This window comes from Malus sylvestris, chromosome 15 (genome assembly GCF_916048215.2).
Source record: "Malus sylvestris chromosome 15, drMalSylv7.2, whole genome shotgun sequence".
In the NCBI taxonomy this organism is placed as follows: domain Eukaryota; kingdom Viridiplantae; phylum Streptophyta; class Magnoliopsida; order Rosales; family Rosaceae; genus Malus; species Malus sylvestris.
Genome location: NC_062274.1, coordinates 11492241 through 11518980, shown reverse-complemented (window position 1 = coordinate 11518980; position 26740 = coordinate 11492241). Strand labels below are relative to the sequence as shown.

The 26740-nt window shown below is 40.9% G+C and overlaps 2 protein-coding genes across 2 annotated transcripts; both read left to right on the top strand.

Annotated features, from left to right (window-relative positions):
- The first annotated feature begins 2919 nt into the window (after positions 1-2919).
- LOC126606022 (dicer-like protein 4) lies at positions 2920-20031 on the top strand. The gene is made up of 25 exons (XM_050273484.1): positions 2920-3305; positions 3688-3865; positions 4605-4715; positions 5117-5257; positions 5360-5432; positions 5678-5742; positions 5909-6049; positions 6140-6268; positions 6729-6867; positions 6999-7095; positions 7408-7600; positions 7740-7900; positions 7981-8187; positions 8331-8590; positions 8674-8948; positions 9021-9442; positions 9702-9802; positions 10015-10220; positions 10349-10558; positions 17598-18062; positions 18194-18463; positions 18553-18879; positions 19016-19337; positions 19417-19528; positions 19746-20031. Exons 1-25 carry the CDS (start codon positions 3187-3189, stop codon positions 19891-19893), a joined length of 4872 nt encoding a protein of 1623 aa, XP_050129441.1. The 5' UTR covers positions 2920-3186; the 3' UTR covers positions 19894-20031.
- Positions 20032-20771: 740 nt separating this feature from the next.
- Positions 20772-25637, top strand: LOC126606026 (DNA replication licensing factor MCM5-like). The gene is made up of 18 exons (XM_050273490.1): positions 20772-21146; positions 21251-21394; positions 21592-21771; positions 21872-21970; positions 22062-22198; positions 22297-22402; positions 22631-22762; positions 22841-22918; positions 23101-23205; positions 23351-23442; positions 23526-23658; positions 23751-23846; positions 24027-24121; positions 24218-24308; positions 24507-24616; positions 24741-24870; positions 25021-25122; positions 25331-25637. The coding sequence occupies exons 1-18, from the start codon at positions 20859-20861 to the stop codon at positions 25412-25414; spliced, it is 2202 nt and encodes a 733-aa protein (XP_050129447.1). The 5' UTR covers positions 20772-20858; the 3' UTR covers positions 25415-25637.
- Positions 25638-26740: the final 1103 nt, after the last annotated feature.

The following is a 26740-nucleotide window of genomic DNA, read 5'->3' as shown; positions in this document are numbered from 1 at the left end:
CATAATTGACAGTAGGGTTCTTGTAAATCGTTCCCCGAGTTGGAGTCTTCGAAGTCTTTTCCTCGCGGAGCAAATAATCGTACTGCTCGACATGCTGGGCCAATTCGTACATATCCCGAAAATTTGCCCCCAAGAATTTCTTTTTGTATTCGACGTCAAGACCATTCAAAGCAAGCCTGACAAATTCGACTTCGGGTAAGGGCACTCGGCACCAATTCCTAGCCGATTTAAACCTAGTAAGATAATCCATTGGTGACTCATCAGATGCTTGAGCCATCCGTGCTAATGAAGAAACTGACATCTCCATCCCCGGCCGATAAAATTGCTCGTGGAACTTCTCGACCAACTCCTCCCAGTTTTGGACGGAATTAGGCGGGAGATTGATGTACCAGGCAAATGCCGAGCCGGTCAATGAAAAATTGAACAGCCGTAACTTGTGGAAATCACTATTCACATCTCCACATTGCGCGGTGAAACGAGCCACGTGCTCCAACGAAGACAGGGACGATTCACCAGCAAAAAGACTAAAATCTGGGATCTTGAAGCCCTTCGGGTATCCAAACGTCTCCACGCAAGCTGGGTACGGATGAATAAACTTGGGAAACTTCGGCCCTTTCTTCATAGCCGAGTCGATCATCCGCTGAACTTCGGTCATATCAACAGATGCTGCTTCGACCCTTTGGTCGGTCCCGTCTGACCTACTGTTCGACCCTCCTCCCTTCTCCAAGTTAATTGTTTTGAGCGGGGCAGGAATAGGCTCGGCCGGTACAATCGGTACCGGGTTGTTTCCTGGTAAACAATGTTGGCGAAGCTCGAAAGGCCTGCTACCACCAACTTGACTAACCAGCATTTCAAGCAGCCTGGTTTGTCGATCATTGGAACTGAGTATCGCATCATGCAGCTTGTCAATGCCTCGACTAAACGTCTGCTCGACTGACCGAGACTGCTCGTCCAATCGCTTTCGAAGAAACGACCTTGTTGGTGGATCAGATCCTTCACCACCATCCTCGTCACACTCTTCCACTATCCCTTCAGTGAGAACACAGGTGTTCCTGTTAGGGATTTCTGGACCGCGGAGTTGACTGCCGAGATTAACTTCTCTCTCTCGGCGGGTCGCACTCGTGGACTCAGGTGTCACGGCGCTATGGGGATTCTGCGCCTGTGGCACACTTTGTCCCGTGCTTTGATTCGGCAAATCAGCTATCGACTTTCCCATAGTGGTTTTCTTTTTTACCGATCGTGTTTCAATTGGCATGAACTTCGTAGTTTAGCACTAGGTCCCACCGGGCGTGCCAAAATGTTGACCCTAGAAACTACAAAGCCTACATGGCGCGCAGGCCGAGTATATTCTAAGCTAACTACGTCATTCGGTGATTGCGGGGCGTGCCAACTCGTCGGTCGAGGCTCGGCCGAGGAGTAAATTTGATGATGCTGTGTTAAGTCGCGATACTGACTTCTGCGTCTTGCGATTGCGGCCGAGAAAGGAACACGTCTCGGCCTCTTGGGTTCTCGAGCCTGAAGACAAGGCTGATATTTCTTACAAAGTTCACGAACCGAATTCGGCTTGCAATGTGCCGAATGTAATAACTGTGACACCTCACCTCGCCGAGAAGGCTAATGAGATGACCTCGACCACCAAGGATTCGAAAACCCTTCTCGACCGAGACTTGGATAGGTAACCGACCGTTCTCGCCGCAGTGCTGTTGATGCCAACGGAAGATACTGCGAGACCGACCGACTCTACGGTGACAGAGCTATCTATGCCGACTTAAGATACCACCGGTTGCTTCCACAGTGCTGTTGATGCCAACGGAAGATGTGTCAGCGAAAAAGGAAAAGAAAAAGATCTCAAGTTGTGAGAGTTTGCGCAGGGCAATTTTGTATTGATTTTTGTGGGGGTTTTCCATTGCTGAATGTCTTGTATTTATAGTAGCAGAACACCGAGCCCGAGTTCCAATCCTATTCGAACTAGGTTTCCCTCTCCGGATTAACATTACCTCGATCAGTCCTATCTCTGTTAGGACTACGAATCTAGTCCTTAACTGAGCCGGATTCGCCTTCTAGTTTTACTGATCTCGTCGAGGGTCCCTATTGTATTAGGACTCGACTTGCACTCTGATTTAACCGACCTAGGCCTAGAAGCCCATGAGCTGAACGCCCCATGACCCTCTCGCCGTACGTCTTCCCGGGCCGAAAGTGATTCCTCCCTCGGCCCAAACTGTTATTTTGGGCCCAAACAACCTCACATATATTTATTACGAAACGACACACTTTCTTCACAAATCATATTTACTTTTTCATGTGCTAATTTCTTTACACATTACATTTACCTTTTCATTACACATTACATTTACCTTTTCATGTGCTAATTTAGCGATAAAAAATTAATTTCTTTATAAATTGTATTCATTTTATCACATGATCAGATCCGTTTCCTCACACGTTCTAATTAGGTGATTAAATAAAAGTTACTTACACACTTCTTTTATCAATTATAACAAAATCCATTATTTCTGCACATAGAATCCACTGCCTGCCTCACGTGATCACGTTTGTCTTCTCGTGCGCTGACATTCGTCTTCTCACGTGTTGATTAGGTAATCATTTATAACAAAATCCATTATTTCAACACCTAGAATCCACCGCCTATTTCACGTGCTCACATTCGTCATCTCACATGCTGATTAGGCAATCAATTATAACAAAATCCACTTTTATACACCTTAAATCCGCCGCCAACCTCACGTGATCACGTCCATCCTCTCACGTGCTGATTAGGAGATCAATTACTAAAAAAAGTACACACTTTACACTTATGCAAACAAAATTTGTATACTAATCAAGAACTTGGTATTTTACTTCTTAATCCTATTTATATCCCATAAACTTTTATAAGAAGCAAAGAGAAGCCGGAGAGTCGGGGACTATAAAATCGAGCAAGTCAAGCACTAAACTTATGTCAATACTGAGAATCTCAGGAGACCCCGGACCCACTCGAATTTTGCCCAAGTGGTCAAAAGCTACCCACTTCGCACGCTATTCCGCGATTCTCGTCAGTCGTCACCATTATTCAATCGAGCCTACGGAACGCGACTTGAAGAAAACACACGCTCTCGCGCTCCGCTTTGGACGACGGTCGGTGCCGGAGTCCGACTGCGAAGCCGATCATCCCACACTGCCAGTAGCATGGACGGTGCTGGCGGAAGTTCTCCACCGTCTGATCAGGGCGGTTCGTCTACTGACCGGGTCAAGTCCGGTCATGGAGCTTCGAAGCCGGAGAAAGACCCGAGGAAGGACGCCAGAAAGTATGTTTGCCCCGTTTCTTGACTACATTGTTATCTGGGTTATTGATTTTCTTCGTTTGTTGCTTTTTTGGAATTTCATTTATTTTTGTGCACGTTATTTTTCCCCTGTTTGGCTGCAGAGAAAATATGTAGGAAAATATAGGAAAATGTGAGAAAAAGAGTTGCTTTTCCTTTTATTTCTGTATAGTGCGGATTTTTGCGTGTGTTTTTTGGTTGTTGTTGCGAATTAAATGTTCTTAGCAGTGACATGAATGAAAGGCTGGTTTTTTAAGTTTGATTTTGAACTTGGACTTTCAAAATTCTCTTTGCAAGGTTTATTAATTATCTGTTTCCGGAAATGTTTTCAATTTTGTTGTAGTGATTGTAATTGTTCATTTTGAAGGTATCAATTGGACCTGTGCAAGAAAGCTTTGGAGGAGAACGTAATTGTGTATCTAGGGACTGGTTGTGGGAAAACCCGCATAGCCGTCATGCTTATATACGAGATGCGCCACCTGATCCGCAAACCCCAAAAGAGCGTATGCGTGTTTCTTGCACCCACAGTGGCTCTGGTTCAACAGGTGATATGCTCTTCTATCCTTTGGAACTTGGCAATTTGTTTTTGCAATTTTTGGTTATCTTTAAGTTTGAGTTGAACCTTGGCTCTTCTATCAGTTGGACTAAATGGTTCTGAATTGAAAAGTGGATTCTGCGCTTGTCGGCGTACTTTATCATTATATATTAGAAATCAACGGGTGGTCTCTAATGCTATATGCAAATGAGCATAGGGACTTCATTATCCCTCTTATCTACTCCAAGGGAGAGCATAGATGAGTTGAAAATTCTGTATACTCATAACTCAGGAGAAGCTGTTCTTCCTTACAAGCAGACTACTTAGCCCCAACTCTACCTATTAGCTCTAGGCTGTAAAAAGCTTCATAGCATGTTTTTCCAATCTCACCGCATAACAAAATTTTGTCATGCTCCTTTTTTGAATGGTAGATAAACATGCATAAGAAGTGTTTCATTATTCAGTAGTATCTGATCTGAAAAAGGATTTGAATTTTATTTATTATATTAGACACATACAAAGTTACTTGTGTGAGTCCTTGCAATCTAAACTGTTATGTTCTTGCGATTCTTTATCTATGAGTTCTTAATGCTAATAGTGCAATTCTTGTTTGACGATTCCATCACACACGTTAATAAGTTTACATCTACGCATGAATTTTTTTATTTACCCCCTTTTTGGCTGAAATTACAATATCCGTGAGAAAACATGGATTCTTTTTATTTAGTTTTCTTCTAAAAAAATTGCAGCAAGCTAGGGTTATAGAAGATTCCCTTGGTTTCGATGTTGGGATTTATTGTGGAGGCTCTAACCAATTGAAGAATCACCAAGACTGGGAAAAAGAGATTGAACAATATGAGGTAATTAGTCAGTTGATTGACATGAATATCTACATTTTCCTCTCACTTAGAATTCTCTACCTTTTGATAGGTTGAACATCAGTGTCTATAAATCCATACCCACACATCCTCCTATTTGTATAGTACTATATGTTACCTTTTTTAATGCTATTATATCAACATAGAGAAAGCTAAGACGAGTGAGCTACCATCCAATTCCTGTCTAGTTCACCAAGTGAAGTTTACTTTCAAGTAATTAGGATTTTCTGAAACTGGTGCACTGTTTCTTATGGGTCCATCTTGTGTAAGTGGACAGAATTTATAGCTTTGTGAATACCATTTATAATTTTTGCACCAATTGAGATACAATCTCATAATTGTCCATCATTTTACATTTTTATTTTGTTGATTTCTTGATGCAGGTTTTTGTTATGATCCCTGAAGTACTGCTACGAAACTTATGTCACTGTTTCATTAAGATGGAGTCAATTTCTTTGTTGATATTTGATGAGTGTCATCATGCTCAAGTCCAAAGCAACCATGCCTATGCAGAAATTATGAAAGTAAGGAGCTCTCAAACACTTGCCTGGATAACACATTCTAATTTGCATATTTATGAGACCGAGTTTGATTGACATAAGCTGCCTTGACAATTTTGTCCACAGTTGTTTTACCATGCTAATACCACAAAACATCCTCGTATATTTGGCATGACGGCATCTCCAGTTGTAGGGAAAGGTAATGTGTGTTCAAATTGATGAATCTGAACTCCATCTTGATCACAATGATTAGTTCTGTCATCATATCAGTCTAGAAGTTATCTGGCATAAAACATCTGTGTAAAGTGTTGTTAACATGCGAATATGCATGTTTTGGTGAGATTAAATGTCGTTGATACTGTTACTTTGTGCGGAACTGAAGCATCTTTCTGAGACTTATCCTTTCGTTTCTCAAATTTTTACATGCATCTTTTATGCTTTCAGGTGCTTCGAGTCGGGAAAACTTATCAAAATGCATCAATAGTCTTGAAAGTATACTTGATGCTAAGGTGGGCTGTGAAAATTTTAAATTTGAGATACTTATGGGTTGGAAAATCTGTCTTTTATTATCTTCAGAGAAATAAAAAATGCAAGTTGCCATTTGCGCTATTACTTTTATGATCTAAGGTTCTTGTGATTCCCACTGCTAATCCATAATTTCACCCTTATTTGTAGGTTTATTCAGTTGATAAGAAAGAATTGGATTGTTTTGTCTCATCTCCTGTCATCACAGTGTATGATTATGGTCCAGTTATAAGCGACGCATCCAGCCCCTATAGCACTTACTACACTAAACTTGAGCAGATGAAACACCAGGCATGTTGTTTTGACATTAGTTTGGTTCTACACAGGCTCTTACTTGTTACAAAGTTTTTGTTTTTTATCCTGGTTCTTTATCTTTGGCAGTGTATAGCAGAACTTGGTAAGAAGACAAATGATCTCCAAAGTCTAAGGAGTACAAAGAAACTGTTGAACAGAATGCATGAAAGTATAAGGTTTTGCTTGGAAAATCTTGGCCTTTGGGGAGCATTAAAAGTGAGCAACTTTAACTCTAAAATTTTATCGGTCGTCAAATTATTTGTTATCTTACTGTAATCTTTAGCGACAAGAAGGGATAATATTTGATATACATACTCAATTATCTATTTCCTTGATTCCTTTTCTGCAATTATCTTTCTATATACTTAAACGAGTATGTGAAGGACTTGGTAAGTTACCTTTGTTGTCCCTAAACCCTGAGTTGTGTGTATGTGAAGGACTTGGTAAGTTACCTATGTCGTCCCTAAACTGAGTTGTGTGTCTAGAGTGAGTGATTTAGCACGCAAAGGTGGTATGAAAGAGAAAAAAAAGGAAGAAGCTTATTTTGCAATCTGATTCTTATAGTTTCAGCTCTAGTTATTCTTGCTTGTTTGTTGTTTCTTGATTTTTATTTATTTTTTAATCTTGTACAATGGTTATCTTTCTTTGTTTTTTTTTTTTTGGTTCCCTTTTAAAGGCTAGTCATGTTCTTTTGAGTGGCGATCACTTGGAAAGGAGAGAACTAATAGAGGAGGAAGGAAATAATGGTGATGATTCTCTATGTGTTAGATATCTGACTCAGGTTGATGACATCCTTACTACTGACTGCTTAAAAGGTAACTACTTGTACTTTCCCTTTATTTTTTTAAAATTTTGATCTGTAATCATTGATGGAGCAAAGTTTGGTTCCTGAGCAAACAGTACTTATAGTATTAATGAGGGGATGTTACTTTATCTGTGCCTACAGATTCCATTGCAGATGATCTATCTTCTATAGATATTTTAAAGGAGCCATTTTTCTCAAGAAAGCTCTTACGTCTTATTGGAGTTCTTTCATCCTTTAGGTTGGTATTTATGGGAGTATTTCTATCTTTTATGACCATTATGTCATTCTGACACTGTCACATGAAAGCTAATGATCCACATTTACTGAGAAGCCTGCAGTTGATACCAATGTTTTGACTTTGAGAATCGCAAAAAACTTAAGCACATGGCCTATGGAAAATCCCAATGTCCTATTTGTCATTGTTTCATGCTCACAAAGACATTTACTAATGTTCTTGTACTCTGATCTTCCACCTTCCTTACCTTAACTCATTGATCATACATGTAGTAGTTAGCAATTTATCACCCCAATTTTTTATTTCCTCTTTCAGGTTGCAACAAAATATGAAATGCATAATTTTTGTCAATAGAATTGTTACTGCAAGTTCCTTGTCGCACATACTGCAACGTCTCAAGTTTCTAGCATCTTGGAAGTGTGATTTTCTTGTAGGAGTCAACTCTAGACTGATGAATATGTCAAGGAAGAAGATGAAAATCATTCTTGATAAGTTCCGATCTGGAGAGGTAATGATTTATACTTTTAGTTTACCATAGAGTTATTTTGTGGGAAGACATATCCTATATGCATAATATAATAATATAATCCTCTGCATAGTGCATACTGAGGTGGAATTTAATTCCCTTGATTTTGTTGCTTTGTCAGTTGAATCTATTGGTTGCAACTAAAGTTGGTGAAGAAGGACTAGATATTCAGACATGCTGCCTTGTGATACGATTTGATCTTCCAGAAACTGTTGCTAGCTTTATACAATCACGAGGTCGTGCACGGATGCCTCAGTCTGAATATGCATTTTTGGTAAACAGGTGCTTTTCTAATGCTTATGTTTGAAGTTAGCTCATTCTTCTCATACCTTTTCCTTTTCTAAGTCAGAGTCTTGTTGCAGTGGCAACCAGAAAGAGAGAGATTTAATAGAAACCTTCAGACAAGATGAAGATCACATGAACATGGAAATTACTTTCAGAACATCCAGTGAGACATTTGTTGGTTCGGCAGATAGGGTGTATAATGTCGATTCTTCTGGTGCTTCCATCAGTTCTGGATATAGCATCTCACTGTTACACAAGTATTGTTCAAAGCTTCCACATGATGAGTAAGCCCTTGTGCTGATTTGATGCTTTTTTATTTGCTTTTGTCAATTTCATTTAAAGGCTATGACTTCATTCATTCGAGAAGCTGTGTAAAACTTGTATAATATTTATTTTGAGTTGAGATGAGATGTATCTCTTGTTGCAGGTACTTTGACCCCAATCCAAAATTCTTTTTTTTCGATGACTTGGGGGGAACTGTTTGTCAGATAATTTTACCTTCCAATGCACCAATCCATCAAATTGTTGGAACACAACAATCTTCGATGGAAGATGCCAAAAAAGATGTTTGTCTAAAAGCCATTGAAGAATTGCATAAATTAGGTGCCTTAAATGACTTTCTCTTACCACAGCAAGACAATGCAAATGAGGTGGAGTTGGTGTCTTCTGATTCTGACAGTACCGAAGGTTGAACAATATCAGTGCACTGTCAAGACTTTTTTTTTCTCTTGTTATTATTTTATTCAATTCCTTGTCTCCATATGTACCAGATGAGGATCCAAGAGGAGAACTACATGAAATGCTAGTTCCTGCTGCACTAAAAGAGCCATGGAGTAGTTCGGAGGACCTTGTTTCCCTCAGCTCGTACTATATAAAATTTAACCCTGTTCCTGAGGACAGGATCTATAGAAGCTTTGGTCTATTTGTCAAGGCTCCTCTCCCAGTAGAAGCCGAAACAATGGAACTTGATCTTCATCTCGCTCATGGTAGATCTGTGATTACAAAGTTGGTCCCTTCAGGATTTGCCAATTTTGGCAAAGATGAGGTACACAGTTGCTTCCCAAATGTTATTAGTTTTGGTGTAGTCTTTCTCAGTTTCCTGAATTTCTCTTTGTAGATCGTGCTGGCACAAAATTTTCAAGAAATGTTCCTCAAGCTCGTCCTTGACCGAACAGAATTTGTTTCTGATTATGTTCCATTGGGAAGGCATGATAGATCAAGCTCATCAACGTTCTACCTGTTGCTTCCAGTAATGTTGGGTAATGATGATAAGATAGCAAGCATTGATTGGGGGACTATCAGAAAATGTTTATCATCCCCAGTGTTCAGGGCTCCAGGAGATGCTACAGAGAAAGTTACTTCTTTGGATATTCGTCTTGCATCAGGTTACAAAAGCATAAGGGATATTCAGAATAGTTTAGTCTATGTCCCATATAAGAAATCATTTTACTTCATCACTGATGTTGTTCGAGAAAAGAATGGCTACAGCCAATATAAAAACTCGGGCACTTTAACCTATGTGGACCATTTAATTCAAAAGTAAGTTGCTGCTTTCCTGGTTTCTTAAGTCGATTAATATCAAGTTGTCAACATATATTCTCTTTTGAGCACATCTTATATTAGTACATTACCTTGTTCAAACTTATGTGCTAACTGGAATTTTTTTTTTTTTTTTTGTATGTGATGGGATTTTATACATGAATTTCTTTCCATCCACCTTATCTGAATAAACTTTAATTTCACAGATTCTTTTTCTCATTTATTTTTCATGGCACTTTTGTTTAAACATTCTGAGCAGATTTGGCATTTACCTTAAATACCCTGAGCAACAGCTTCTGCGTGCCAAACCACTTTTCTCTTTACACAACTTGCTACACAACCGAAGGCAAGAAGATTCGGGTAATTTCTTGTTGGAATTTGTTTCCTGTCACAGTTCTTTTTTATGGAGGTGGCTTGGTTGGTCATATTTCTGCACTGCGTTTCAGATATATGTTATTTGGATTTATAAAAGTTTCACCTCGAACATTGCTTCACTTTTGTCAGACTGCTCAAACGAATCAATACATGCATGCATGAGAATCATGCATAAGTTTTTTATGTTATTAATACAGGACCGACACAACTAGAGGAGTATTTTATTAGCTTGCCACCTGAGCTTTGCGAGTTGAAGGTAATAGGATTTTCCAAAGATATTGGGAGTTCAATATCTTTGTTACCATCACTCATGCACCGGCTGGAAAACCTGCTTGTCGCCATCGAACTGAAGCATGTATTATCTACTTCATTCCCAGAGGGAGGTGCAGTTACTGCCAAGAGAGTAAGGCCTTTCTCCACAATGTTGTTTTGATAAATACTTTATTGTTCTAATTTGGCCATTATACTACCCAACACAAGTATTAAAATGACTATTCATAATCCCCTGATGTTAAATCTTCTTTATACAAGGTTCTAGAGGCACTCACAACTGAGAAGTGCCAGGAGCGGCTTTCCCTTGAAAGGCTTGAAATACTTGGTGATGCTTTCCTCAAGTTTGCTGTTGGGCGACACTTCTTCCTTCGGCATGGTAGCCTTGATGAAGGGGGACTAACAAGGAAGCGTTCTAATGTGGTAAACAATTCCAATTTGTTCAAGCTAGCCACAAGAAGCAACTTACAGGTAGAATTTTAGTTTATTCTTTGTGGAAGTGATTCTTATTTTCCAAATTCCATTCATCTATGATTTTTTTTAGAACAACAACAACAACAACAACAACAACAAAGCCTTTTCCCACTAAGTGGGGTCGGCTATATGAATCCTAGAACGCCATTGCGCTTGGTTTTGTGTCATGTCCTCCGTTAGATCCAAGTACTCTAAGTCTTTTCTTAGAGTCTCTTCCAAAGTTTGCCTAGGTCTTCCTCTACCCCTTCGGCCCTGAACCTCTGTCCCGTAGTCACATCTTCGAACCGGAACGTCAGTCGGCCTTCTTTGCACATGTCCAAATCACCGGAGCCGATTTTCTCTCATCTTTCCTACAATTTCGGCTACTCCTACTTTACCTCGGATATCCTCATTCCCAATCTTGTCCTTTCTCGTGTGCCCACACATCCCACGAAGCATCCTCATCTCCGCTACACCCATTTTGTGTACGTGTTAATGCTTCACCGCCCAACATTCTGTGCCATACAACATCGCTGACCTTATTGCCGTCCTATAAAATTTTCCCTTGAGCTTCAGTGGCCTACGACGGTCACACAACACGCCGGATGCACTCTTACACTTCATCCATCCAGCTCGTATTCTATGGTTGAGATCTCCATCTAATTCTCCGTTCTCTTGCAAGATAGATCCTAGGTAGCGAAAACGGTCGCTTTTTGTGATCTTCGCTAGATTGCTCCGGTCATTAGTGTGGATAAGTATATAAATGGATAGAGATAGGAAAGCAAACACAAGATGTACATGGTTCACCCAGATTGGCTACGTCCACGGAATAGAAGAGTTCTCATTAATTGTGAAGGGTTTACACAAGTACATAGGTTCAAACTCTCCTTTAGTGAGTACAAGTGAATGATTTAGTACAAATGACAGTAGGAAATATTGTGGGAGAATGATCTCGTAATCACGAAACTTCTAAGTATCGGAGTGTGGTGTCGTCTTGACTTGCCTTATCTGTCTCATAGGTAGATGTGGCATCTTCTCTGGAAGTACTCTTCCTCCATCCAGGGGTGGTATCTTTAACTGGTGGAGATGCACAAGGTAATGTATCAATTTCACTTGAAGCTTACTTGTAGTTTCAGGCTTGGTCAAGCGCGATACAAACCATGTAGTAGGAGTCCCCCAAGTCGCCGAGCTAGGGGGTCTGCTGAAAGAGGTGACAGACAAGGTAAGCAATCAGAGCTCCGACTGATTGTTCACCTTCTCCCCATCTTGCAGCAGCATGAAGGATAAAGAGAAGAAAAATGAGAAGAGATGATATGAGATACTTTTGCTTTTGAAGAAGTAACTTTCCACAGGCTTATTCTTGAACTGAGCTGGAGGGTTTTCTGGTTTCCTCCAGAGTATAAGGCCGACTGAAGAATTTGAGGGTCAAAACAAGTCCATCAAATCTAGAGTACGTTCCACCCTGCTGATATGGGATACTTTTGCTTTTGACAGAGTAATGGATGTATCGGCACGTGTGCTGTTACGCTTGTCTCCACATGCTTCCTTGTATCCTTCGCACTTGCCCTATCTGTTCCTCAAGCAGATGCGGAATCTTCCCTGGAAACATAAGATGTTGAAGATGAGTACTCGAGAGCAATGCCAGGTAAGTAATCAGGTAAGGGGTTCCAGGCAGTCAGTTTCTGGCTGGAAGTTTGATTCCAAGTGCTGACTGATTGCTCTCTTTCTCCTTGTCTTGGAGGTAAAAAAAAAGGCCAAAGGAAAAGACAGGGAAAAAGCATGATATGGGATACTCTTGCTTTTAACCCTGATGATATGAGATATTCTTGCTCTAGTATAGCTTGTTTGCAGAGGTATTATCGGGGGGAAAGAAAGCTGAATATTTCGAAAGGCTTCGTTGGGAGTGCCCTCTCAGATATGATGAAGGGTTGAGCATTTTTGCAGGTCTGCCTGTCCGTTGGGGATGGAGGTCGACATATATAGGAGTCTCCCTAACAACAAGTAGTAATGCTATTCCTTTACCCTGCTTGGTCATAGCACGGTAGTGGGAGCTGCCAGTTTCACATGTTTTAACTCTGTCAGAGCATTTTGAAAAAGTGGTTTGTGGTATCTGGCTCTCGAGATTCGGAGAACGATGCCTCTTCGATTTTTGAGAAAGCAATCATGCTGGGGGTCTGGCTCTCGAGATTCGGAGAGCAGTGTCTCTTCGATTTTTGAGGAAGTAATCATGTTGGGAGTCTGGCTCTCGAGATTCGGAGGGCGGTGCCTCTTCGATTTTGGAGCAAGCAATCTTGTTGGGAGTGTTGTCTCGAATGTGAGTAAAGGTTGGGCATGTTTGCTAGTCTACCTTGCCACGAAGCACAAAGGTTGACACACAAGGACTTTCCAATTATCCAGCAATGGTACTGTTCCTTTACCCTCTCTTCGATTTTGAGAAAGTAGTCATGTTGGGAGTCTGGCTCTCGAGATTCGGAGGACGGTGCCTCTTCGATTTTGGAGCAAGCAATCTTGTTGGGAGTGTTTTCTCGAATGTGAGTAAAGGTTGGGCATGTTTGCTAGTCTACCTTGCCACGAAGCACAGAGGTTGACACACAGGGACTTTCCAATTATCCAGCAGTGGTACTGTTCCTTTACCCTTGTGGGTAATAATATGGTAGCTAGACCTTCAAAATTTATGTGTCTAAACTTTGTTAGTGCTGTTTCTTTGCTATTCTTTTACCTTTCTTGGTCAGAGCGATGTAGTGGGAGCTGCAAGCTTCACGTGCTCAACTTTGGCAGAGAACTTTGGCAAAGTTATCTGTGGTACCCATGAGCTATTGTTGCGTGTGGGAAGTGGGTGATTGAACAGTAAGATTCATGTGCTTTCTACTTCACCAGAAGTCTTCGACAGAATGCCCATAATTTCTGCAAAGCTGAGTGTGCGTGTGACAGGTGCTGACAAGGCTAGAAAAGTAGGTGCCTCTTCGATTTCTGAGATCGGCCCTCGTGGTCTCTGAGCAGCCCAGCTTTTGAGAAAGCGAGCGCCTCTTCGATTGATTCGGAGAACGATGCCTCATCGATTTTTGAGAAAGCAATCATGCTGGGGGTCTGGCTCTCGAAGATTCGGGGAGCAGTGTCTCTTCGATTTTTGAGAAAGTAATCATGTTGGGAGTCTGGCTCTCGAGATTCGGAGGGCGGTGCCTCTTCGATTTTGGAGCAAGCAATCTTGTTGGGAGTGTTTTCCCGAATGTGAGTAAAGGTTGGGCATGTTTGCTAGTCTACCTTGCCACGAAACACAGAGGTTGACACACAGGGACTTTCCAATTATCCAGCAATGGTACTGTTCCTTTACCCTCTCTTCGATTTTTAAGAAAGTAGTCATGTTGGGAGTCTGGCTCTCGAGATTCGGAGGACGGTGCCTCTTCGATTTTGGAGCAAGCAATCTTGTTGGGAGTGTTTTCTCGAATGTGAGTAAAGGTTGGGCATGTTTGCTAGTCTACCTTGCCACGAAGCACAGAGGTTGACACACAGGGACTTTCCAATTATCCAGCAGTAGTACTGTTCCTTTACCCTTGTGGGTAATAATATGGTAGCTAGACCTTCAAAATTTATGGGTCTAAACTTTGTTAGTGCTGTTTCTTTGCTATTATTTTACCCTTCTTGGTCAGAGCGATGTAGTGGGAGCTGCAAGCTTCATGTGCTCAACTTTGGCAGAGAACTTTGGCAAAGTTATCTGTGGTACCCATGAGCTATTGTTGCGTGTGGGAAGTGGGTGATTGAACAGTAAGATTCATGTGCTTTCTACTTCACCAGAAGTCTTCGACAGAATGCCCATAATTTCTGCAAAGCTGAGTGTGCGTGTGACAGGTGCTGACAAGGCTAGAAAAGTAGGTGCCTCTTCGATTTCTGAGATCGGCCCTCGTGGTCTCTGGGGAGCCCAGCTTTTGAGAAAGCGAGCGCCTCTTCGATTTCTGAGATCGGCCTTCGTGATCTTTGAGCAGCCCAACTTTTGAGAAAGCAAACGCCTCTTCGATTTCTGAGATCAACCCTCGTGATCTCTAAGCAGCCCAGCTTTTGAGAAAGCAAACGCCTCTTCGATTTCTGAGCAGGCGCCTCTTCGATTTCTGAAGCTCCGTCGAGTGCAGATTTTTATAGGGGCTGGCATTAAGTTCCAAAGCACACTTGAATCTCCACCAGTAGAAGCTTCATTCTTGCACTTCTAAGATCTTGATTTGTCCGACCTCTTCTCTCTTCAACACCTTTGAAAATGTCTGGCCCCTCCGACCGTCGTTTTGACTTGAACCTTGTTGAAGAGGCAGCCCCGCCTTCTCCAGACAACATATGGCGCCCATCCTTCGTCTCCCCTACTGGTCCTCTTACCGTTGGGGATTCCGTGATGAAGAATGATATGACCGCTGCGGTGGTGGCCAGGAACCTTCTCACTCCCAAAGATAACAGACTACTTTCCAAACGGTCTGATGAGTTAGCTGTTAAGGATTCGCTGGCTCTCAGTGTTCAGTGTGCAGGTTATGTGTCTAATATGGCCCAACGCCTATTTGCTCGAACCCGCCAAGTTGAATCATTGGCGGCTGAAGTGATGAGTCTCAAACAGGAGATTAGGGGGCTCAAGCATGAGAATAAACAGTTGCACCGGCTCGCACATGACTATGCTACAAACATGAAGAGGAAGCTTGACCAGATGAAGGAAACTGATGGTCAGGTTTTACTTGATCATCAGAGATTTGTGGGTTTGTTCCAAAGGCATTTATTGCCTTCGTCTTCTGGGGCTGTACCGCGTAATGAAGCTCCAAATGATCAACCTCTGATGCCTCCTCCTTCTAGGGTTCTGTCCAGTACTGAGGCTCCAAATGATCCCCCTCCGGTGCCTTCTCTTTCTGGGGCTCTACCGACTGCTGAGACTTCTCCTAAGCAACATTTGTGAAGGCTCCCTCTTGTGTGTTTATTTTGACTCATGTATATGTACATATTTGTAGCTTATCGGGGATATCAATAAATAAGCTTTCCTTCATTTCAACGTATTGTGTTAAATACACCAAAGCCTTCTTCGCTAAGTTCTTTGAATTTTCTTTTGTTGAAGCTTGTATGTTGAAGCTTTCTGAGTGGAGCATGTAGGTTGGGGTAGTGTTCCCTTAATTTTCCGAGTGAGGAAAACTTCTCGGTTGGAGACTTGGAAAATCCAAGTCACTGAGTGGGATCGGCTATACGAATCTTAGAACGCCATTGTGCTCGATCCTGTGTCATGTCCTTCGTTAGATCCAAGTACTCTAAGTCTTTTCTTAGAGTCTCTTCCAAAGTTTTCCTAGGTCTTCCTCTACCCCTTCGGCCCTGAACCTCTGTCCCATAGTCGCATCTTCTAATCGGAGCGTCAGTAGGCCTTCTTTGCACATGTCCAAACCACCGTAACCGATTTTCTCTCATCTTTCCTTCAATTTCTGCTACTCCTACTTTACCCCGGATATCCTCATTCCTAATCTTATCTTTTCTCGTGTGCCCACACATCCAACGAAGCATCCTCATCTCCGCTACACCCATTTTGTGTACGTGTTGATGTTTCACCGCCCAACATTCTGTGCCATACAGCATCGCCGGCCTTATTGCCGTCCTATAAAATTTTCCCTTGAGCTTCAGTGGCATACGGCGGTCACACAACACGCCGGATGCACTCTTCCACTTCATCCATCCAGCTTGTATTCTATGGTTGAGATCTCCATCTAATTCTCCGTTCTTTTGCAAGATAGATCCTAGGTAACGAAAACGGTCGCTCTTTGGTATTTCTTGATCTCCGATCCTCACCCCTAACTCGTTTTGGCCTCCATTTGCACTGAACTTGCACTCCATATATTCTGTCTTTGATCGGCTTAGGCGAAGACCTTTAGATTCCAACACTTCTCTCCAAAGGTTAAGCTTTGCATTTACCCCTTCCTGAGTTTCATCTATCAACACTATATCGTCTGCGAAAAGCATACACCAAGGAATATCATCTTGAATATGTCCTGTTAACTCATCCATTACCAACGCAAAAAGGTAAGGACTTAAGGATGAGCCTTGATGTAATCCTACAGTTATGGGAAAGCTTTCGGTTTGTCCTTCATGAGTTCTTACGGCAGTCTTTGCTCCTTCATACATATCCTTTATAGCTTGGATATATGCTACGCGTACTCCTTTCTTCTCTAAAATCCTCCAAAGAATGTCTCTTGGGACCCTATCATACGCTTTTTCCAAATCTATAAAGACCATGTGTAAATCCTTTTTCCCATCTCTATATCTTTCCATCAATCTTCGTAAGAGATAGATTGCCTCCATGGTTGAGCGCCCTGGCATGAACCCGAATTGGTTGTCCGAAACCCGTGTCTCTTGCCTCAATCTATGCTCAATGACTCTCTCCCAGAGCTTCATTGTATGACTCATTAGCTTAATACCCCTATAGTTCATGCAATTTTGTACGTCGCCCTTATTCTTGTAGATAGGCACAAAAGTGCTCGTTCGCCACTCATTTGGCATCTTCTTCGTTTTCAAAATCCTATTGAAAAGGTCAGTGAGCCATGTTATACCTGTCTCTCCCAAAAGTTTCCACACTGGTTTACTGCTGTCGATACTTGATATATTGCAGTTGCTTCATACTTTCATTCAATAATCTCTTGGCGCTACTTAAACATATTGATCTCTGAATGTTTCCTTGGTGTCTGACATTAGTTGCCACAAATAATCCATCCACTGATGTTATTTCTCATGGTTTATCAATTATCTCTATAGGTGACAAACATGCTTACCTCCAAAATGCTTAAAAAACAGCTCTGAAATAAATTGTTACTCTTCTATGGAAGTAATAATCATCTGCACAAAATTAAATGTTTCTGTGCAATGTTGCCCTCTCGAGTTCAGCGACCTCCCTACTTGTTTCTTTGAAGTCTTTGGCAAAGTTTCTTCTTGTTACCTATGCTTCATGTTCTACACTGTCACATTGAAAATCATTCAGTGAAATACAAGGCACCTTTTACATTTACTTGCTTTTAATTTTTCTCAAATTATAGTGCATAATTGTACTCTCCCTTTTCAGGTATACATACGGGATCAACCATTTGAACCCTCTCAGTTCTTTGCTTTAGGCCGTCCTTGCCCAAGAATTTGTAACAAGGAGACAGTAGGAGCTATTCATTCTCATGACGTATCTGGTGATGTAAATCACACAAGTGCTAGTGAGGTCAGATGCAGTAAGGGTCACCATTGGTTATATAATAAAACCATTGCTGATGTTGTTGAAGCCCTTGTTGGAGCATTCGTAGTTGACAGTGGCTTTATAGCTGCAACTGCATTTCTTAAGTGGATTGGCATACAAGTAGACTTCGAACCATCACAAGTTACCGAAGCATGCATAGCAAGCTCTAGATACATCCCACTTTCTGCTTGCATGGACATTGCTGCCCTTGAAAATTCATTAGGTTATAAGTTTCTCCACAGAGGTCTGCTCTTACAGGCATTTGTACATCCTTCTTACAATAAGCATGGAGGAGGCTGCTATCAGGTATGCCCTCTACTGTCATTTTCACTTCCAAAAATTTTCCCATCTGCCTAATAACTTTGGCAAACTAGCTTGCACTCGAACAATTTGTATTATGCTTGCTTCAGTTTTCTTTGCCTTGATGTTTTTATCAGAGATTGGAGTTTCTTGGGGATGCCGTCTTGGATTACTTGATCACCTCATACCTGTATTCGGTTTATCCAAAGTTGAAGCCTGGTCAATTAACGGATTTGAGATCAGTGTCTGTGAATAATAAAGCCTTTGCTAATGTTGCAGTAGATCGGTCCTTCCACAAGTTTCTAATCAGTGATTCCTGTAGCCTTTCAGAGGCGATAGAAAGTTATGTGGGCTTTATTGAAGCTGCATCAGATAGAGGTCTGCTTGATGGGCCCAAATGTCCAAAGGTATGCCTTTAGATTTCTATGATCCCTTGGGAGTATTAATAAGGTGTTAACTTCATCTGAATCTTTAACGATTAAGTTTATTGCTTCAGGCTCTGGGCGACTTGGTAGAGTCCTGTCTGGGTGCAATTCTTCTTGATACAGGGTTCAACTTGAATCGTGTTTGGGAGATAATGCTATCCTTTCTGAAACCAATTATGAGCTTTTCCAGCTTGCAACTTAGTCCTATTAGGGAACTACGTGAACTTTGCCAAGCTCATTCATGGGGTCTTGAGTTTGTACCGACAAAAATGGGTAAAAAGTATTCAGTTCGTGCAACAGTGAATGGGAATAATGTTTGTGTATCTGCTTCTACGACCAGCTTGAACAAAAAGGATGGAATAAGAATTTGTGCACAACTGATTTTCGAGAAGTTGAAGGTAAAACTGTATGCTTTATGTTTGATATGCTAGGGTTCAACCCTAAGAAACTAGCTCCTTCAAGTGTTCAACTGTATAAAACTAGCCCCTTCAGTAATTAAAGTTCTAATTTTGAGGATCATTCTCGGAATTGCAGGCTCAAGGCAACATACCTATGATTAACTCATTGGAGGAAGTCTTAAAGTCAAGCAGCGAGATGGAAGCCAAACTTATCGGATATGATGAAACACCAATAGATGTTGTGCTTCTTGATGCAAGTGGATTTGATAACTTAAATGTACAAGAAGTTTCCCGCGGAAATTTTAACTCCCAAGGTCATCCTATCAATCGAGAGAGAAATGGTCACTCTTCCTGCAGAAAACCTGTACGACAATCCCCATCTTCATCTGGAGCAGTCAAAATGCGGCCCAATAAGACCAGGGAAAATCCTAAGAATGATGCTAACTCGCAATCCGGAGGTACTGTTAATGTTTCTTGTACTTACAGGGTATCAGTATGGGATACTTTTCAAATTTGCTTACTTAGAAAATCTTCCAGGTACACACACGGCAACATCAAGATCTCGTTTGTACGAAGTTTGTGCCGCTAACTACTGGGAAACTCCCTTATTTGAGTGCTGCAATGAAGAAGGACCAAGCCACTTAAAATTGTAAGTATATATTATCAACATAGTGATAAAACTATGGTGTGTTAAAACTTAGAAGAATATTTTCTGAGGAATCAAAATCTTAATTGAAGACTGAAATAAAAATGTACGAGGTTCACCTTCATCTCGTATATCATATGTTACATTTTGTTTTAATTTTTCTAAGTTGCGGTTTGTAGCAAGACTTTTTGTATTGATTTGTTATTCAAATCCTTTGCAGGTTCACCTACAAGGCTGTAGTAAAGATAGAAGAAGATCCAGATACGCTGTTAGAGTGCTTCGGAGAGCCTAATATGAAAAAGAAAGCAGCAGCAGAGAGTGCGGCAGAAGGGGCACTTTGGTACTTGAAAAACAGAGGTTTTATGTAGGAGTGGCTAACCACAACATCTTTTAGCCCTTGCGATGGGAGGAACTTTGCCTGATGAACAATCTTTTTTATTTTTGTTTTTAGTTTTTTGATGATTTGTGGGTTGAACGCGAAATATATGTTGACAGATTGTGCAAAATGTTTGTTTGCGTATAAAATGTATGTATATGTATTAAAATGTTCTTTTGCCAGCCAATGTGGCTTGTTATATTGTCAGATTGTCAATCTGAACCTTTAATTACCATTAATTTACGTAATTAATGGTTCAGATTGACAGTCTGACAATATAACGTGCCAAACTGTTTGGCAATTGAGCATTTTCATACATATATATATATATATATATATATATATATATATATATACAGAATATTGTCATATTTCCTTATATACAGCGTCACGATATTATCGACTTTGTGTCCTTTAACACTCTCACATGGAACTAGTAGCATAATAGCATTTCTCTTCTGTTTATATGCCATTTTATATAGGCGAAGCTTTACTCGCGAGCTCTTTACGATTGGTATCAATTTAGGATTATGTCATGTGGTCCAATATTTTAGTTGATAAGGTGTTGGTTCTCACTTATATGTCTTGAGCTCGAAACTTCATCCTCTCATAAGTTATTGTAATACTCTCAAATCCTCGCTCTTCCCTTAGTAATAATAAATTTAAAAAGAAAGGCCAAGTAGAGCTTGGGCCTCTGCCCCCCAGGGTGAGCCGCCCTGTCCGGCCCAATTTACTGGTCCATTATTAACCATTGCGTCACGTGCCACTGCCAGATAAACCCTCGCCCTCTTTCCCGCCAAATTCTTCCCGCCAAAAGACGTACTCCTCCTTCGCGCGGTTGCCCTACCAGTCATCTGACCTTTTTAGACCACTGAGTGAGCATTTTAGAGAGAGAAAGTGAGAGGGACTTAACATTGTAATTCTAGAGAGAGAGAGAGAGAGAGAGAGAGCAGAGTCATGTCAGGGTGGGACGAAGGAGCGATCTATTACAGCGACCAAGCGCAGTCTCTCGGCGGCGATGGAGGAGACCCAGGAAGCAACGCCGCAGCTGCCACCCGCCACTCGGTCCTCCAGAAATTCAAGGAATTCATCCGAAGCTTTGAGACCCAGAAAAATGTGTTCTCCTACAGGGAGAGCCTCCTCCACAACCCTAAGTACCTTCTCGTCGACATTGAAGACCTCGATTCTTTCGACGCCGACCTCGTCGCAAAGCTCCGCTCTGCCCCCTCCGATTACTTGCCTCTGGTTAAAACTTGACCTCTTGGTTAATTATCCCCTATCGATTTCATTTAATCATTTTTTTGTCTGTTAATTAATTTTGATTTGCTTTAATTTTGGCGATTTTGTAGTTTGAGAACGCCGCCGGTCAGGTTTTGGCGAATTTGAAGACGAAAGTTCCCGGAAACGAAGGGAAATTGGAGGAACGGGTGCCGGAGGATGTTCAGATCTTGCTGACCTCCAAAGAGGACCCGGCGTCCATGCGCCAGCTCGGGGTTGGTTGTTTCTTTGTTTTTTTGCTTGGTCTTTGTATCTTCTGTTTGGTTGATGAGAAAGTTTGGGAAAATGATAAAACTTTTATTTCTAATCGAACATAACAAGTTGTTTATTTGAGCAATGAGAATCGGGGGGTGGTTTTTTAGGAGTTTATGGTTTGGTTATGATATATAATTTTGCTTTTAAATTATTGTAGGCACAATGCATATCAAAACTCATCAAGGTTTCCGGGATCACTATAGCTGCTTCGAGGGTCAAGGCGAAGGCGACTTATGTGATTGTCATGTGTAAGAACTGTAAAAATGTGCAGAGGGTACCTTGCCGGCCAGGTCTTGGTGGGGCAATCGTCCCTCGCTCTTGCAACCATATTCCTCAGGTTTGTTATATTCCTGTTATCTTCCTTTCTTTCGGCATTTGTCTTGGATTGGCTTTCTTTTCTAGTTTGACATCTAATACAAGGGATTGGAAATGTTTAGCCTGGAGAAGAGCCTTGTCCGCTTGATCCGTGGGTTGTGGTTCCTGATAAGAGCAAGTATGTTGATCAGCAAACCTTGAAATTGCAAGAGAATCCAGAGGTGATGATCTTAATTTATTAAGGAAACGAAGTTCAAATTGAATTATGGAATGTTCATTAATTAGTGGTTTTCACCCCCTTGGTTTATGAAGGATGTACCTACCGGAGAGCTTCCAAGAAATATGCTTCTATCTGTGGACCGTCATCTTGTTCAGACAATTGTGCCTGGCACAAGATTAACCATCATGGGCATTTATAGCATCTATCAAGCTTCCAATTCTGCCACATCGTGAGGATTGTTATTACTTTTAGATGAATATTTTAATATCTTTGTATACTGCACTTCACTGCTTAACTTCGATGTTTACTCTATTCGGTTCTATGTAGTCACAAGGGAGCAGTTGCTGTTAGGCAGCCTTACATCAGAGTGGTAGGAATAGAAGAAGCAACTGATGCCAACTCTCGTGGTCCCTCTGCTTTTACACAAGACGAGGTATTGGTTGAACTCAATATTTGGGAATATCTTTAACGTCTTCTCCACACTGCTATTGTTTTCAACATGCGTAGCTCTTGTTAGTTAGTTAAAATATAGGTCTTCATGAAATTGTGCAGTATATATTCAAGCACTAGATGCTAAATGTTTTTGTCATATTTTAATTGAAGTAGGCTTTGTTATGGAACCAGTAATATGATTTTTCAACCATTTTTCATATGTTTGCAGATAGAAGAGTTCAAGAGGTTTGCTTCAGAAGATGCTTATAAAAATATATGCTCGAAAATTGCTCCCTCTATATTTGGTCATGAAGATGTAAAGAAGGCTGTGGCGTGTCTTCTGTTCGGGGGATCTAGAAAGGTATATCCTGAATTTGTCTTTTAGTACTTGTGTGGTTTATTGATGGTAACAACTAACAACCCATCTTCATGTGAGCAGCATTTGCCTGATGGTGTGAAGCTAAGAGGTGATATTAATGTCTTACTTTTGGGGGATCCATCTACTGCTAAATCACAGGTTGGTTCTCTTATATTTATTTTATGGGCTCACAAAATAAGTGGCAGTATACTATTTTTCGCAGAAAATATCTCTGTTAGTTTAAGACCTATTTTCCTAGCCACGTGAGAATAAGACAGTTTATGCTCTTCTTCCATTCTACAAATAGCACATGCTGATTTGATTTCAACTCTTCTGTAAAGTTTCTCAAGTTTGTCGAGAAGACAGCTCCGGTGGCCGTATATACTTCAGGAAAAGGGTCATCAGCTGCTGGTCTTACAGCTTCTGTTATCAGGGATAGCAGTTCTGTAAGTTCTTGATCTTCTTTTGATTTTAATTTACGGATAATTGTTGTCTCTAGGTTTGCAATGCCTTTCACAAAATATTAGTGAGGTAGTTGTCCTTCCTTTGATATGAAAATGTCTCTAATTAGAATTTCTCGGTGCAACCCAGCGTGAGTTTTATCTTGAAGGAGGAGCCATGGTTTTAGCGGATGGAGGTGTTGTCTGTATTGACGAGTTTGACAAAATGAGATCAGAGGATAGGTAATGCAAGCTGGATAGAGATCTTGATGTGCTTAACTTAGTTTTTTCATGGAGTTCTAATAGACTACATTGTTGTGGCTTAGGGTTGCTATTCATGAAGCCATGGAGCAGCAAACCATATCCATTGCCAAAGCAGGAATAACAACCGTTCTTAATTCTAGAACCTCTGTGCTTGCAGCTGCTAACCCTCCATCTGGACGTTATGACGATCTTAAGGTACGCTGTCACCCTAGTTGATCCATTTTAAGAGTTTCACATGCAACTTGTGATTTCTTTGAATACTAACTGACACTCTTGCTTTCTTTCAGACTGCTCAGGATAATATCGATCTGCAGACGACAATTCTTTCGAGATTTGACTTGATATTCATTGTTAAAGATATCAGGATGTACAGTCAGGATAAGGTATTTTTAATATTGCTAGTTCGAAGTGTTTTGCTTAAGTACTTTGGGAGTACAATTCTTGTTTTAATTTTGGTGGGCATTTCAACACCAAATGCGTACTAATCTTTGAGTGTCACTGCTGGTCCACTTTGATTGTACTTCCTTTTCCATCAGTAGCTTGACTCAGCTTTTCAATGACAGATTATAGCAAGTCATATCATAAAGGTTCATGCGTCTGCTGGTGCAGCACTGGGTGAAGGTAGAGTAGTTTCTAAAGAAGAGAATTGGCTGAAGAGGTATATCAATTTGAAGCACAAGTTCATACATACATTATCCAATGTTGCCATTGAAATATCAATGAGATGAATTTTTTTTCTTTGCAACATTTGCAGGTACATACAATATTGTCGAACTGAATGCCACCCCCGTTTATCAGAAACTGCGTCGAGAGAGCTGCAGAGTAATTATGTGAAAATCAGACAGGTATTCTTGCTGTTAACTTATTGTATTGAGGATTGAACAGATGCCAACCCAAAAATTCTCACATGGTGCTCAAAGAAGTAGATCATGCTAAAAGTTTTTTATTGGGAGTTCCATTTGATTTCTCATTAACGGGGTCTGCATATTGGTATATTGTTCAGAAGGTTCCAATTGACGTTATCTTCACGAATTTTCTTTTAGGACATGAGACAGCTAGCAAATGAAACTGGAGAGGCTGCTGCAGTCCCAATCACTGTAAGGCAGCTTGAAGCTATAGTGAGGTTGAGTGAGGCCCTTGCAAAAATGCAACTGTAAGTATTACTGTATTAGTGACACAGACTGATGCTTAGGAGTTAGGACTTCCAGTTGTGATGTTTTTTTTATTAGGAATGGGGACTAGAACTTTAATAACGAAAACTACAATGTCAAATTCAGGCGCCACGAAGCTACTGAGGAGCATGTTCGTGAAGCAATAAGACTATTCAACGCAGCCACAATGGACGCGGCAAAGTCTGGAATACAGCAACAAGTCAATCTCACTGGTGAGATGGCGAATGAAGTTAAGGTTAGAAGAAACTATGTCATTGTCGTCTTTCCTACAAGAAAAGAAACGAAGCAACTGAGTTCTAGATAAGATATCATTTTCGTTCTCTTTCTCATCTTTCTCGTACCCTATTCTTTTCCAACGTGTGCATATTTTTTGACCCTTAAACAGCAAGCTGAAACTCAGATAAGGAGAAGAGTAGGCATTGGGAACCACATATCAGAGAGAAAGCTGATCGATGAGCTCACAAGAATGGGGATGAATGAATCCATTGTAAGCACGAATTTGATTAAATATCCATTACAGTTGCCTCCGTAAGTAAGCAACAAATCTGGAAAAGTACGATGATTGGGATTTGATGCTTTCTGATTTGAATTGTCTTTTGAATATTGATAATATCACACATTGTGTGATTCAGGGACAAATGAACAATCTTGAGTGTGTTGGTGCTTTCATTGATATCACAACTACTTATTTGCAGGTGAGAAGAGCTCTTATTATTATGCACCAGAGGGATGAAGTCGAATACAAGCGAGAAAGACGCGTTATTTTACGCAAAGCATAAATTATTTGTAATAATAATTTTCCTAACATCTTCTTAAACAGTAGTGACCTACACACATTTACAGGACAGTTATCTATGGCTTCTGTAGTCTTAGTGGCAAATGTGCCTCAGCTCTGCACTAGTTTGTGTTTCGTCCAATTTTTTGGATGTGTAATGGAAAGAGCTCTTTTGTCTACCATGTAAATATAATTGTGAAACCATGTCAATAGTATTGTGCTTTGCATGTGACAGTTTCGTACAAAAAGTTAATGAAAATTGATAGATGTATTTGGATATGAAATACTAACAAAACTACAATGATTTGCATGAAACGGAGATGCCAAGATGGTGATATTCCGATTTAATCATGCGTGGTCATGTGACGCGACGTGTTGTTTTCAGTTCGGGTTCGGGATGTCACAGTGGCATCTCAAAATAAAAGTCTTAACCTACAAACAACAGAACGATGGACGAAAGTGAAATTTTGTGAAAACTTAAATGGACTCGTTTTGGATAAGGAAAACAAAAGAAGAGAAAAGGGGATAGGTGGCGGCACAGTGAGGATGGCCTCTTCTTCTTCTTCAGTTGGGTCACCGAATTCTCTGACTCAGCGCCACCGTCCTCCTCCAAGTGTAAGTCCTAGTTGTATACGGTATGCGGTGCTCGGAGCTGGATTTGCCGGCCTCTCCGTCTCGTGGCACTTGCTAATCAGAGCTCGAAAGACTCCTACATCCGCGTCGACATATACGATGAAGTTGGAATCGGCGGCGGCGTGTCCGGGGTTTCCCGTGGGCTTCTTCACCCTTATTCCCCTAAAGCCAAGCTTCTATGGCGTGCTGCTGACTGCTGGACTGAGTCCTTGAACCTTCTGAGCGCCGCCGAAGCCGCCGTGGCTTCGGCTGCTCAAAATTCTGACGACCAATGCCAATTGTTAGAAGAAGGTTCGCTTTTCTTTTTTCAAATTTATTTAGTTTAGTTTTCAGTTCGATTTAAATTTGAAAGGGTTTGATGCATTGCTGCATTTATGCGCATTTTAGTTATCTTATAAGGGTTTGATGACGTGGATTAGGTCAGTTGGTGAGTTCATCTCATTTACGGCGAATTTCGTAGATTAGAATAATTAGAAGGCCGTTTTGTGAAAAAAGAAAACATCTTAAAAAGGGTCTTCTTTCACTCTTTATCTCAAAGTTGAAATCCGTTGTTTTGCCCAAATGAGTGTGTAACATCTTAAAGTGTTTTCCTTTCGGGTTTTTCGCACTAGAAAAACAATTCAAGCTCAATACTATTGAAAAATACCTTGTCTGCAGGGGCATCTTGAGACCGGCCTTGAGCATGGAGAACTTGACA

Bases quoted from the DNA above. Each gene is read 5' to 3' on its own strand.
- LOC126606022 (XM_050273484.1), top strand. From the start codon at position 3,187: ATGGACGGTGCTGGCGGAAGTTCTCCACCGTCTGATCAGGGCGGTTCG. The intron at 9,803-10,014 runs GTAATTTCTTGT...TTATTAATACAG, and splicing joins CCGAAGGCAAGAAGATTCGG to GACCGACACAACTAGAGGAG. The intron at 19,338-19,416 runs GTACTGTTAATG...AAAATCTTCCAG, and splicing joins TGCTAACTCGCAATCCGGAG to GTACACACACGGCAACATCA.
- LOC126606026 (XM_050273490.1), top strand. From the start codon at position 20,859: ATGTCAGGGTGGGACGAAGGAGCGATCTATTACAGCGACCAAGCGCAG. The intron at 21,772-21,871 runs GTTTGTTATATT...GGAAATGTTTAG, and splicing joins CTTGCAACCATATTCCTCAG to CCTGGAGAAGAGCCTTGTCC. The intron at 23,659-23,750 runs GTACGCTGTCAC...GCTTTCTTTCAG, and splicing joins GACGTTATGACGATCTTAAG to ACTGCTCAGGATAATATCGA.